Source organism: Halichoeres trimaculatus, unplaced genomic scaffold (assembly GCF_033239565.1).
Source record: "Halichoeres trimaculatus isolate MK-OKI-2021-1 unplaced genomic scaffold, fHalTri1.1 fHalTri1_scaffold_16, whole genome shotgun sequence".
In the NCBI taxonomy this organism is placed as follows: Eukaryota; Metazoa; Chordata; class Actinopteri; order Labriformes; family Labridae; genus Halichoeres; species Halichoeres trimaculatus.
This window is the reverse complement of record NW_027437194.1, coordinates 12,813,190-12,825,000: the sequence shown is the minus strand read 5'-3', so window position 1 is coordinate 12,825,000 and position 11,811 is coordinate 12,813,190. Positions and strand designations below refer to the sequence as shown.

Here is an 11,811-nt window from a genome sequence, read left to right as displayed (position 1 = left end):
AAATCACGACCATCCAGTGTTGGTTTCATGCCTTGTCTCTTTTCCACACAGATGCTCTGAATTTATGATTGCAAGCCTAATTTCTTTGCATTTGAGGAGAATCATTCTGAAATTGTTGAACTATTTACTCACGCAGTCTCGCACAGTTTGGTCAACCTTAACTTTTAACATCTTCGAACAGACTCAGCCATTTTGAATTCCATTTTTATACACCCAAATAAAACTAAGGGATACTGCAAATTGACCTCATTAGTTGGGGGGATGTTTCTTCTCTTAAGCGTTACACAGAAAACCATTTCCTGGTTGTGCCAACAAAGCATGCTCTGTTTGCCAAAGCTATAGACTAGTGTTCATTTGGCGGTTGTTGATGATGCATTGTCTGCTAACCTTTTTAAGATGCCCATTTGGCACACGTCTTGTTATTCTGAATTTATTCCGCTGCAAGATGTTTACATTTTAGACCAAGTACTAATTTCAGCAATTTATCCTTTGAGAATCAGACTGATGTGGTGGGATTTAATGTTACAGAGATGAAAAGGGGTCTCAGTTGGTTGCACTGAGACAGACATGCATTCCTTGAATTCTTATGTAATTCAGGTTTAAACACCTGCAGCATCGTTGTTGGGGAGAGGCATTAAACTTGATTGAGTCATAAATTGTCTAAGGCTGTCTGTGTGGTAATGTCAGACGCACTGGCACACAGCCTGCGTATGTATGGATACTAAACACACACAGACTTACTCAAATACAGATGCACAGTTGTTTATGTCAAGGTGCATGTGCACACAAACCTTCATACTGTAAATCAGTTTTATAGAGACAGCCACGCAGACACAACAGAAACATAAAAGAAACCACCTGATCCGTCATACATCTCTGAGACAGTTTATTTTGTCACTAAGATATTCAATGCCCACAGATGTTCACAGGTCGGCAAATTTTGTTATTCTTTCTAGGTTTACATGAAAAAACGTTTGAGTTCAAATGTTTTTGTTTTCTAAGTAGAAGACAAGAAAAAAATGAAGTGAATAATTAGTTGACAGGACTGAAACACTGTGAAAGAGGCTTTCATGTTGGGGCATAGATACTACCTAGGGTTATCGCAGCTTGAGTTCAGCTCAAATGTACAATGTATAGAATCCAGAGTGCAGGAAGACCTAAGAAGTAATTTTAGACATCAGATATTATTTTTGGTATAAAAATTTTTTTTTCATCCTAAAAGTGATACTCCGGGATGGAACAAGTTGGGTCCTATCACAAGGTTTAGGGCAGAAATTACCCCTACAGCAGTATTTTTGTGCAGCAGAAGCCCAGGGCGCACGCACCAAACACCCCCTCCCTGCTCCTCTGCCGGTTTCCTCTGCATTCAGACGGGGACAATTTTTACTTGACCAAAAATACAAATAAACGGACTCACACCGAAAAAATCTGATATCGGTCTGCATTCACGCTGTATTCAGAAAATTTTCAGCGCGTTACTTCCACACAAAAACATAGCTAAATAAGGCATTGTGTTGTAAAACGGCGCTTCCTCCGCTGCAGCTGGCTACAAGGCGCTCGCCGCTTAGTGTATCAAGCGGCGCGCGGTGTGCCAAATATAAACAAACACAGATAGTCTGCCAGGAGGAAGAGACACAATGAGAACTAGAGCCTTATTTAGCTGTGTTTTTGTGTGAAAGTAACGTGCTGAAAATTCTCTGAATAAAGCGTGAATGCAGACCGATATCAGACTTTTTCGGTGCGAGTCCGTTTATTTGTGTTTTTAGTCAAGTAAAAATTGGCCTCGTCTGAATGCAGAGGAAACCGGAAACCGAGGAGCAGGGAGGGGGTGTTTGGTGCATGCGCCCTGGGCTTCTGCTGCACAAAAACACTGCTGTAGGGGTAATTCCTGCCCTAAACCTTGTGATAGGACCCAACTTGTTCCATCCCGGTTTATCACTTTAAACTACTTTGTTTCACTTTTCACTCATCGCAAAACTGATATCAAAGATGCTGTGAGGAGGATTTGTTTTAATTGGACAGCAGTGCCACCTTTTGGCCGGGAGTCTCATGCACACTGTTGTGAAAACGTGACTTTTAACAAGGCATGTGTTTGTTTTGGAAATGAATCAAGATCCGATTAAAACAAATATTCTTTGTTCAAGACAACTTTTTCACAACTTTTTGATACAAGGTGACAAGGTAAAACATTTATCAACAGTTATGTTGATACGTTGTTTGAAACGTGACAACAAGCTTACACATGTCAGTGTGGACTGTAGTTTAGCATCTGGCCACATTTAGCGCTACTCAAATAGCCCAGTGCTTTGTCCTACCAGTCAGCTATCAAGTAGAGCTAATGCAACCTCATCCTTTATTTTACTGATAGACTCACAAGTTTAAACAGACCACTGCAGAATAAGTGCTGACTGTGGGTTGGAATGGACATTATCACAAACAGTTTAGCTCCTGTGTTTTAGCCCTTAGCATGTGCTCTATTACTCTTCTGTTCAGCTTCCTTCTGCTCTTCTTTCCTTTCTCTGTCTGACAGTTAGGTTCCAGTGTCCACCATCACTACAAAATTAATCACAGAAATTGTTTTCAGCAGAGACAAACCCGGATCGCAATTACCAAGGACCCTCTAATTATTGTAACATTGATTAGCATAATATTTATAGTAGGTAATAATGTACTATGCAGTATTTTGCAACTATAGAATTAGGTTACATTTATACTTTCCAAGTAATTCATTTTGTAAAGTTTACAAAATGTTAGCTCCGTGTTTTTTTTGTTTTTTTTTTTGGTTTCATTTTTCTAACCTCATGTATTGTTCTATCATCACCACAAAACAAAATTGGCAGGAGTTGGAAAAAATAGCTGGTTTTATTGGTTCAAGAGATTCCACTTTGTTGATGTGCTTTTTTAACAATTTAACTTTTACAATTGTTTTTAAATTATGCGGTAGACCCCCAAGCTTAGGCTCACGAACCCCACTTTGAGAATCACTGATGTAGAGAACACAGCTAAAGGACTTTTTACCTAGAGGATCATACCTCATAATCCAAAGAGCTTCCATACTGGTGTAGCTCATGCAGAACTTGTGTGCTGCGCGACTGCCATTTCTATGGCAACAACACAGTACATAAAAAAAAAAAAATCCTTTTCATAACTGGAAAAACAGGTCGTAGTACATGGCAGGAAAACAGCAGATAAATTCAGCCGAGGAAAAGTAAATTCCAAGGTAAATAACGCTGCTTAAAGTGAAGAGACCAAAAGGAAGAACCAAGTGGAGTGACACCGTGTTTACTGATGACAGAATCAGGGTAGATGAGTGTTGAACTCAGTTGTGGAAAATCAAGAGTTAAAGATTGAAATAGCAGTAATTAATCCTTTATAATCCATTTGCATAGGATGAAAATACTTTTTTGCGCATGTGATTACATTATAATTGTCCCTGAGGCCAAGGAAGATTTTTACTTTGTTTTGAACAGCAGTTTAATCTGCTGCAGAATCAGAAATATGGAGGAGATCTTCTGAATATGCCTCCAAAGAGCTGTCAACACTCCCGTTAATAACCGGCAATGTAGCCCCTGTATTTCACCCCCAGGGGAGCGGCAGAAAAAGGTGAACAGAAAATAAAAATGGAAAAGCACCTCCAAATCACCAGGATGCAACTTTGTCAGGAGAAAAATCATCAAAGACCTCTGTGTTTGGTGGAAGATTACAGGTAAACTGCTCTGGAGTATTTTCTTTACACTTGTCTTATGGAGAGTTCACACAGAGTTCGTACCACAGACTGTCTCTACTGTTACAAATCATCAGAGTTTCAAAAAGTCCTGTGCAAACAATGTTGTATGCTTAAATAAATAATAAATAACGGTTTCTTCTTTTGATTGTGCTGTTATCGTTTCTATGTGTGCAACTTTACTCTTGTCTTGCAAATATATCCATACTTCAAGACTGACAAAAACTCACATACATAAGAACGCAACCAAAACATTAACACAAACTTGGAAACACTACAAAGACTGTTGCACAGACATAAAATAAAACCAAGTCCTGTCCCATTTGACAGCTGAAGACTAATCAGTCTGGTTTCACAGACAAATTCTTCAATTATCCAGACAGACCTCAGTCAGATGAGTTTCTTCTGTCTGGGAGGAAGCTGAATCACTGTCATACCACCCGCCACTGTATGCTGCAGTTATTTCCCAGAGCCTGTCACTGCATGTCCTTAAATTAACTTCATACTCAAGCAAGTGTGTGTGTGTGTGTGTGTGCATGTGGATATGTTTTTGTAAAGTAAGATGGGTAAAAAGTACTCACATGCTTCTGTCTGGGCTGTAAATGTCTACAAGTTTTTATCCATGTATTTGTCTTTGCATTGTGCACTGTGTGTGTGTGTGTGTGTGTGTGTGTGTGTGTGTGTGTGTGTGTGTGTGTGTGTGTGTGTGTGTGTGTGTGTGTGCGCGTGTGTGTGTGTTTGCCACCACAGCACCAACCACAGGAAGAGTGGGAGAGAGAGGAGAGGTGGACCAGAGCGGTTAACCTCATGACATCACACGCTGTGAGCTGATTGGCTGTTGTCTCAGGCTGGAGGGTTTATAAGCCAATCAGGAGTTCTCAGCTTCAGGCAGCAGCATCACAGAGCAGCAAACATCATCCAGAGACACCCAGGAGATAAACTTGAGACAAACCACATCTGCCTGTTTTTGCTCCACAGTCTGCTGAGCTCCTGCAACTTCCTCCGACTGCAAACAAGGTATGAACAAATGTCTGTGTACATGAATGTGGTTTGTACGATGTAGAGTTTTGATTTTTCTGTTGGTGTGGAAGGCAGTTACTGTAAGAGGTGCTGAAAATTTGACTCTCTAAATTAAAAAAAAAAAAAAAAACATCGGGAGACAAATTATCATACAGAAGATGTGCTGTGAAAAGTAACAGAATTTGGGCAGCCCTGCTCTCAAAGTTCTCATCTTTTTTTATGGTTTGATTTTGGCCTCCAACTCTCAAAGCAGGGTATTATAAAACCCAAAGGTCCACAGAGGCTTCCAACAGATACACTTGTTCCAGTTTTTTTCCCCCTTTTTTTTCTAAGCAAATATGAAACTTTTGCGTTATGGTGCATGAAATGTAAAAAACAATATTTTGGGTGCAGTCAAAAAACTGTTTGTACATAGTTCGTCCAGCAGAGGCCACTCTATCACAAGCTCTAATATACTTTTAGCACTGTCTGCAACACTGAGCTGAGTATCTGAGTAAAGACTTTTGTCTGCTTTTATTCATTTGAGATTAAAACAAACAACAACAAAAAATTGATCATCACAAATTATTGAAATGTTTTAAAGAAGGATTAATAAAAACCTCTTCTGGCTGCAAAATCTGTTGCAGTGATATTTTAGACGGCAGTTTGCTTCTAGTTTTGTGGCAACAGTTTCCCCAAAGTTATGTCCAGAAAATAATGATACTTTCATATCAACAACTGGACTGGATTTCACAAAGTCCTGGTTTTGGCTCTATCCATTATCTCATGGGAGAACTTAAATATCAAATTCGTGCCACCAAACATGAGTTTTGTGTCTTTAAACAGAAAGGGAGAAAATCTCTGCAGCCAGGTTCAAACATTATTTGAAAAAGTATGCCTTTGAGATTTGAATCTCTTAAAAAAATGACATATGATAACATGTTGTGTATTCTATCATTTGACTAGTATCTTTTCTCAAATGTAACTGATACGAAAGCAACCTTTATTTAATTGCTTCAAGAAGATTTTTACAGAAACTAGAAAAAGTTTTCCTTATGATATATATAATTAGTCAACACCAGTTCCGAATACACTAAAAACTGATTTAAATGACTTCAAAAGCAAACTTCAAAGACTCTTATTGTACCACTGTCGTCTTACAATGCACTTGGGTTTTGGTATTGCATTACACTCTACCAAACTGAAGTTTTATTTTGAAATACTTGTACACACTACCAGACACTGAGAGCCAGTGTGGAGAAAACTTGCATCACACCCACAGGAGGATTTGGTTATCCACCATAAAGGCTCAGCAGTTTATTGCAGTTAATTATGAGTTCTTTTTCAAGACTTTATGGCCATGGAAGTGAAACCCGAGATTTAGAGTTCAGGAGGGGGATGCCAGACGCCATTTTTGATTGGCTGAGTGTTGCAGTGATACCAGAGCAAGATGCGGAAGCTGTAGGCTGCAGGAAACTAACTAACCTCTGGGTAATGTCTGACCAAGCTTTAGTAAACACAGTGGCAACACACACAGACTGATTAACTACAAGCTTAGGAAACAAGGACTGCTTCAGGGCTTCAGACTACAAATTAAGACTCAAATCCAGGAAACTTCTGTTCAGTGGAGTAAGTTACACTAATGTAAAAAAATGGCAGTCTGAAGAGCTTAGATTGAGTTTTAAAATCATCTGAAATGAACTGTTATCTTTCTCTGACTCATGTTTACAAACCAAGTTAAGTCTGACTGTCCATGGCCCTGTCACAGGTTGTATTTCAATACTGTGCAAGCAATTAGGCATGCTGAGTGAAGCTCTGAGCGTTGGGTTCTTGGATTTGGCTTCAGTTTGGACAGACCAAGCTAACTCTTTTTCCTTGCTACTTGATAGCGTTAGCTCTCCAGTCAAGCTGAAAATTCAAGGCTAGTATTGGCTTTTTTTCTGTGTGGAACACATGCTTAACATATGTACATCCCCAAATGACAAACTGACCACAACTAAACTTTATACTAAAAAACTTAGAGTCCACCTGCTAACAACACTTGGAAATCCATGAAAAATTAGTGCTCAGAATAGAAGTCTTGAACTTTAACCTTCTAGATTTGAGGTGGTTACAGAAATGACACAGATATATGTCTTGCTACTTTGTTGTTGTCAAAACAAATTTAAGCCTTAATTCAAAATCTTAAACTCTAAACATCCCTCCACAAATTGAAAGACACGTGTTTTTACCAAATCTGATCAAACATGTGTCCGCTTTAAAAAGTCTACGACTCATTTCAGTCCTCCCAAGTGTCTACTGAAATACTCACATATGGCCATATGGGCGTCTGTCATGATTCTGCTGCGCTGTGGCTTTCCAGTTATAACCTGGTGAATTATATAGTGTAGGAAGAGTCCATCATTAAAGATGGAAGCAGACACTCAGACCGCTCCTCCTACAGCATGAAAGAAAAGCAGAGTTTGGCTCTGTGCTGAAGCCAAATGAGAAACAAAAAAGGAGTTGAAAATATTTTGTTTACAAAATGTACAAATGCAGCAAAACAGCTGCATGTTGCAGCAATTTAAAGATTTATTACAGTTAAAAACACACATGGAAAACAAGAATACCATACCATGATAAAAATACTATCAGAAGTATAATTCTCAGTACTGGCAACTTCAATATTTAACTATTTTTTCTGAACCCACAATGGGAAGGTCTTGGGAAACCATTTATTTCATTTCATTCAGAGGGGAAAGTAACATTTCAGTCTGTTTGACAACAAGCTCATTACCAATAGGATCTTCATAGAGCCCAGTCCAAAAAAGTAACCTGAGTTTTGTTTCTAATGACCTAAAACTCCAACACTCTAAGGAAATAACAAGAACATATATATTTTGTTTCTGGATTTGGATACATTTTTGTCTTCCAGTCTAAGCTTCTTGCAGAGTAATTGGAGGAAAAGTGAAATTTAGAGCCAATCAACTTCAAACATGTGCCTGGTTTCTTTCTTTAAAGCTTTTCAGTCAAGTGTTAAGAGACTGATTCCACCCTTTTCTAGGTGATTCCTGTTATTTTCTCTTATCTTTCTGCCTTAAATCAGGCAGATACATCCGGTATCATAGTTAAACAAACCACAAACCCAAATGATGTGATTTCTTGCCGGATGACTGACAGAATGTTTCAGTCCATCTAAAAAGTTTTCTGAAACAGAAAAACCCTCTCATCTTGGTCTATAATCATGGACTTAATGGCTTCCTGTGACCATGCAGCCTCCATTTTTAGGAAGGAATCTGGGCGAGGGGATTTACTGACAAGGCTTGCAGCTCATTTTTCAGTTTGACATGTCATTGTGTTTCCTGTGAAGTTGTGGTCTATGAACAAGTATTTTGGCGTTGTATAGTCCCTGAATATCATGATTATGTTTCATTGTTGTATTGTGTTATATCATGATGTTTTACTGTGTGACTTCAACCTGCTTGTTTCTGGTTTTCTCCCATTTTAGACACTGAACTGTGACACAATGAAAGTGGCTGTTATTTTCGTTCTCCTCTTTGCCACGGTCCTCTGCCGGCCGGTAAGTCAGTTTTTCACCAAAGTTTCAAATTTGAGCTCAGTTTTGTAATACAAGTGCTTTGTCCCACACAGTGTGAGATTTGTTGTTTGATTAAATGTTTGCACCTTCGTCTTTTAGGCAAGAAAAGTCTCTGTCAGCAGTTCAGAGAGCTCAGAGGAGGTGGTAAGTATCTGAAAATAAGGAGAAAGAGAGATATGGAGTTGAAAACAGACATTAGATTGACTGAACTCTGGTCTACAGGTGAGACGACCTGCAGCTCAACCTATGAGGAAACAGGCTGCTGTTCCACAGGCCCGTGTAGCACCTGTACAGGTAATCTCTTCTTCTTCCATTCTTGCTTTCATTTCTGTTTCCTTTATTAATTTACAAAATTCTCAATAACAGTTTACCCAGGGAGCCCTAATGTGACATGTTTTAGCTTGTGGGGCCTGTCTGTCAAAGTAAAACTACGAGTGTTTTTAACTTTAACATCTCTGGAATGTTTCAGAAAATTGTAGCTGCTGCGGCTGCCAGCTCAGATGAGAGCACAGACAGCTCAGATGAAGTGGAGGTGAGTTATAAAATTTTATAAAACTTGAGTGAAATTTATCATAGTTTTCTTTAACTTTTTCATATTGTTGAAATACTAAAGTTCTTGTGAGATTCACTATTTTGAACTTTTTCTGCAGCAGGCATTTGTAGAAATAACAGCTGAAGTCAAGTCAGACAGCTTAGCCACAGCTTCAACAGATACAGTCTCAGTCAACAGTGAAGACAGTGATGATGATGATGATGATGATGACCATGATGACGATGATGAAGCAGAGGAGAGTGTAAGTAGAAATACTAGTGCAACATTTCATGGAGGGAACTCTTCAACCGTCCAGACATTCATACACTCTCCAACAGCTCACCTCTTACTTCTGTCTCTTCAGGACACAGATGAGGACGAGTCTAGTGACAGCTCAGAATCAGGCGAGTCTTCCACAACCGTTCCCTCCACTCTCACCCCTGTGATCATCACAGAGGAACCTGTTCCTGAAACCACCGAGGCACCAATTGAACCCACCATTGTCACAGACGAGGAGACGGCACGTGGCGATAGCTTGGGAGCATACCCTAGTGATTACAAGACCATTATCTACGTGGAGGACAAATCCTACCACAAGCTTCCTGCTCCCTACAAGTCCTACGAGTTCGTGAACACTGGAAAGAAGATGGCCTATGACATGACAGAGGGCAATGATGTGGAGAAAACACTGCAAGTGTACAAGGTAAAGATTGACTGAGGCATCCCAAGAGTAGTAGCAAAAAAAAAGAAAAATCTAATTCAAGGTTAAGGTGCTGTTCATTATGATGCTGCTGCAAGTGGTGGAGTCAACCCTTCAAATTTCAAGTCAGTTCAATGTAACTGGAATAGTTCAAGATTTTTAAGCAGTCTGATTTGAAGGAGCTTCTCAGCAGAGAGCCAAAATGTTTGCAAGTATTTCAAGTTAGAAACTAGATGACTCTATTAATATATGCAAAACTTTATGTCCGTTTTGTGCCTCCTCTTTAGGCCATTCATGTCCATTCTGATCTCATGGAGGAGGACACTAGCACCCCTGAGGTGGAAAGCCAAGGCCTGGATACATCCTCTGGAACCTCTCAGGATGTTGACCTCCGTCAGGCTGCCCTTCCAGAGGAGGACAGTGCTAGTGCCAGCGATGCCACCACCAGCGAGAGCTCAAGCACTCCAGAAGAAGAAGAAGAAGAGGAGGAAGAGAGTGCCAGCACCACCAGCGACAGTGCCAGCACCAGCCAAGAGTCAGAAGACGAGGACAGCCAGAGCAGCGAGGAGGCCACTGCCACACCTGGAGCCGCTGACAGCGACTCTGATGAGAACGAAAGCAGTGAGAGTGACTCAGATGAGGAGGGGGCAGGACCTGACATCACCACTGATGTGCCAGCGGTCATCACTGCCAAATAAACCCCACCCACTCTGGATATGGAGTGGATAGTGGTGTCCAAATAATTCACATACAGAGCGCATGCTGCATCCAGGTGCAAAAAAACCTCCAGAGCCATTTTCCACTGCAGGGTCAAACATGGACTAACTCTTATTGATTTGAGTGTTTTCAGCCAACATTTCTCTGATTGTTTGCGCATCCTTTGAGCAGAAATCTTGTTTACTTTGGTTGTATTTAAATAAATGTGCCATTCTCTCATTCTGTGGTTGTGTTACCCTGGTAAGTCCTGTTTTTGACACTGCAGAGGAAATATGGTATAACTGGCAACTGCTACCAGCAACTGGAAGGCAATTGACTGCACAAACTTTGCCCAATCCCCTCCCCAGTCTGTTCCTGCTTTATTGAAGGTCAAACTGGAAAAGAAAAAGGAAACTGCAAAGATGATTCCTGTCTCTACCAGTACAACACTGCCTTTTATCCTGAATCAAATACTACAGTATGATAATGTGTACCATGCAAATAACAGAAAATCAGTAGATTTGATCAATTCATGCATACGGAAATTGTACCTTGAGATAAGTTCATACAATTGCTGCCTGCAGGCCTAGCTTTGTTGCTTGCTAGTATCAAATCTGAAAGTGGATTTTAAGGATTTAAAGAAATCTAATACAGGGTTTATTCAAATATAAATGCAGTACACATAAACGGTCCTGTTCATTTGCACAGTTTGTACCTACACTACATGTTGTTTGTCCCATGTTGGTTACTGTAATGTATCATATTGTACTATTTCTAAATATTAATAAAGTTTTTCAGAAAAAGAGATGCTGACTTGGTTTTATATTTCACAAAAGAAGGTGTGGTTATTGAACAACAATGCACCTGACAAATCAAAGAGCATTAAAGAAGACGAATAAAGAGAAAAACTATGGAGTACAGGGGGTGTGACATGAGGCAAAACAGCAACTATTCTTTACTGCAAGTGATTTGTGTTTAGTTCTGTGTGCAGACTGTACCTTGGGTTTATTATTACATATTGAAAACAGTTAAAAAGATGGATGGGCCGCTAAATGCCTGCTCATTAGCAGCATTAATTTGCAAAGAGACACAAAGCAAGTTGTAAGCAGGGCCCTGACTAGGCTGAGGGGTCTTACTCACCCTGTGGAGATTCTAATTTGCATATCCACCCACCAGCTATGTATTATTCCCTACTAACAAACACAGCTTCTTCTAAAAGCTTCTGTCTTATTTTCCTCAATGTTCTTGATCTGCTGCATAACAAGAGAGGTTACTGTTTTACTTGACAGCATATTGAGTGTTGCCACCATAAAAGCTCAATTTTAAACCAGGATTTTGAAAATCATTTTGAAGCCATAAAAAGTCACTTTTTTTGGTTTGGTGTTAATGTGGTTTCCAGTCTTTCTGTAGCTAGCAACGCTCCATGAGGATTTCCAAGGCAATCTGTCATTAATCTCAACATTCAAGTCTGTTTACAGCATTTCCTGTCAGGTAGTTCATGTTTTCTGTCTGTAGAGTCTTAAAATCACACTTCAGTATATATTAAGATTGAGTACAACTTTGAGAGATAATTCATGGCAATT

The 11,811-nt window shown here is 39.7% G+C and overlaps 2 protein-coding genes across 4 annotated transcripts in view; one reads left to right on the top strand and one right to left on the bottom strand.

The window, feature by feature from the left end:
* The window catches only part of sh3bp2 (SH3-domain binding protein 2), a 78,285-nt gene that overhangs the window by 66,315 nt on the left and 159 nt on the right, over window positions 1-11,811 (bottom strand). The window lies entirely within an intron of this gene.
* Window positions 4,625-10,937, top strand: spp1 (secreted phosphoprotein 1). 2 transcript variants are annotated; one of them, XM_074690783.1, is made up of 8 exons: window positions 4,625-4,741; window positions 8,211-8,282; window positions 8,400-8,444; window positions 8,523-8,594; window positions 8,770-8,832; window positions 8,954-9,094; window positions 9,197-9,535; window positions 9,820-10,937. In XM_074690783.1, exons 2-8 carry the CDS (start codon window positions 8,229-8,231, stop codon window positions 10,228-10,230), a joined length of 1,125 nt encoding a protein of 374 aa, XP_074546884.1. In that variant the 5' UTR covers window positions 4,625-4,741; window positions 8,211-8,228; the 3' UTR covers window positions 10,231-10,937. The 2 variants fall into 2 exon arrangements, with proteins under 2 accessions (XP_074546884.1, XP_074546883.1); XM_074690782.1 differs by having other exon boundaries at window positions 8,951-9,094.

Coding starts and splice junctions, on each gene's coding strand:
- spp1 (XM_074690782.1), top strand. CDS start 8,229: ATGAAAGTGGCTGTTATTTTCGTTCTCCTCTTTGCCACGGTCCTCTGC. Junction 8,833..8,950: donor ACAGCTCAGATGAAGTGGAG/GTGAGTTATAAA, acceptor CTTTTTCTGCAG/CAGGCATTTGTAGAAATAAC. Junction 9,536..9,819: donor AAACACTGCAAGTGTACAAG/GTAAAGATTGAC, acceptor CCTCCTCTTTAG/GCCATTCATGTCCATTCTGA.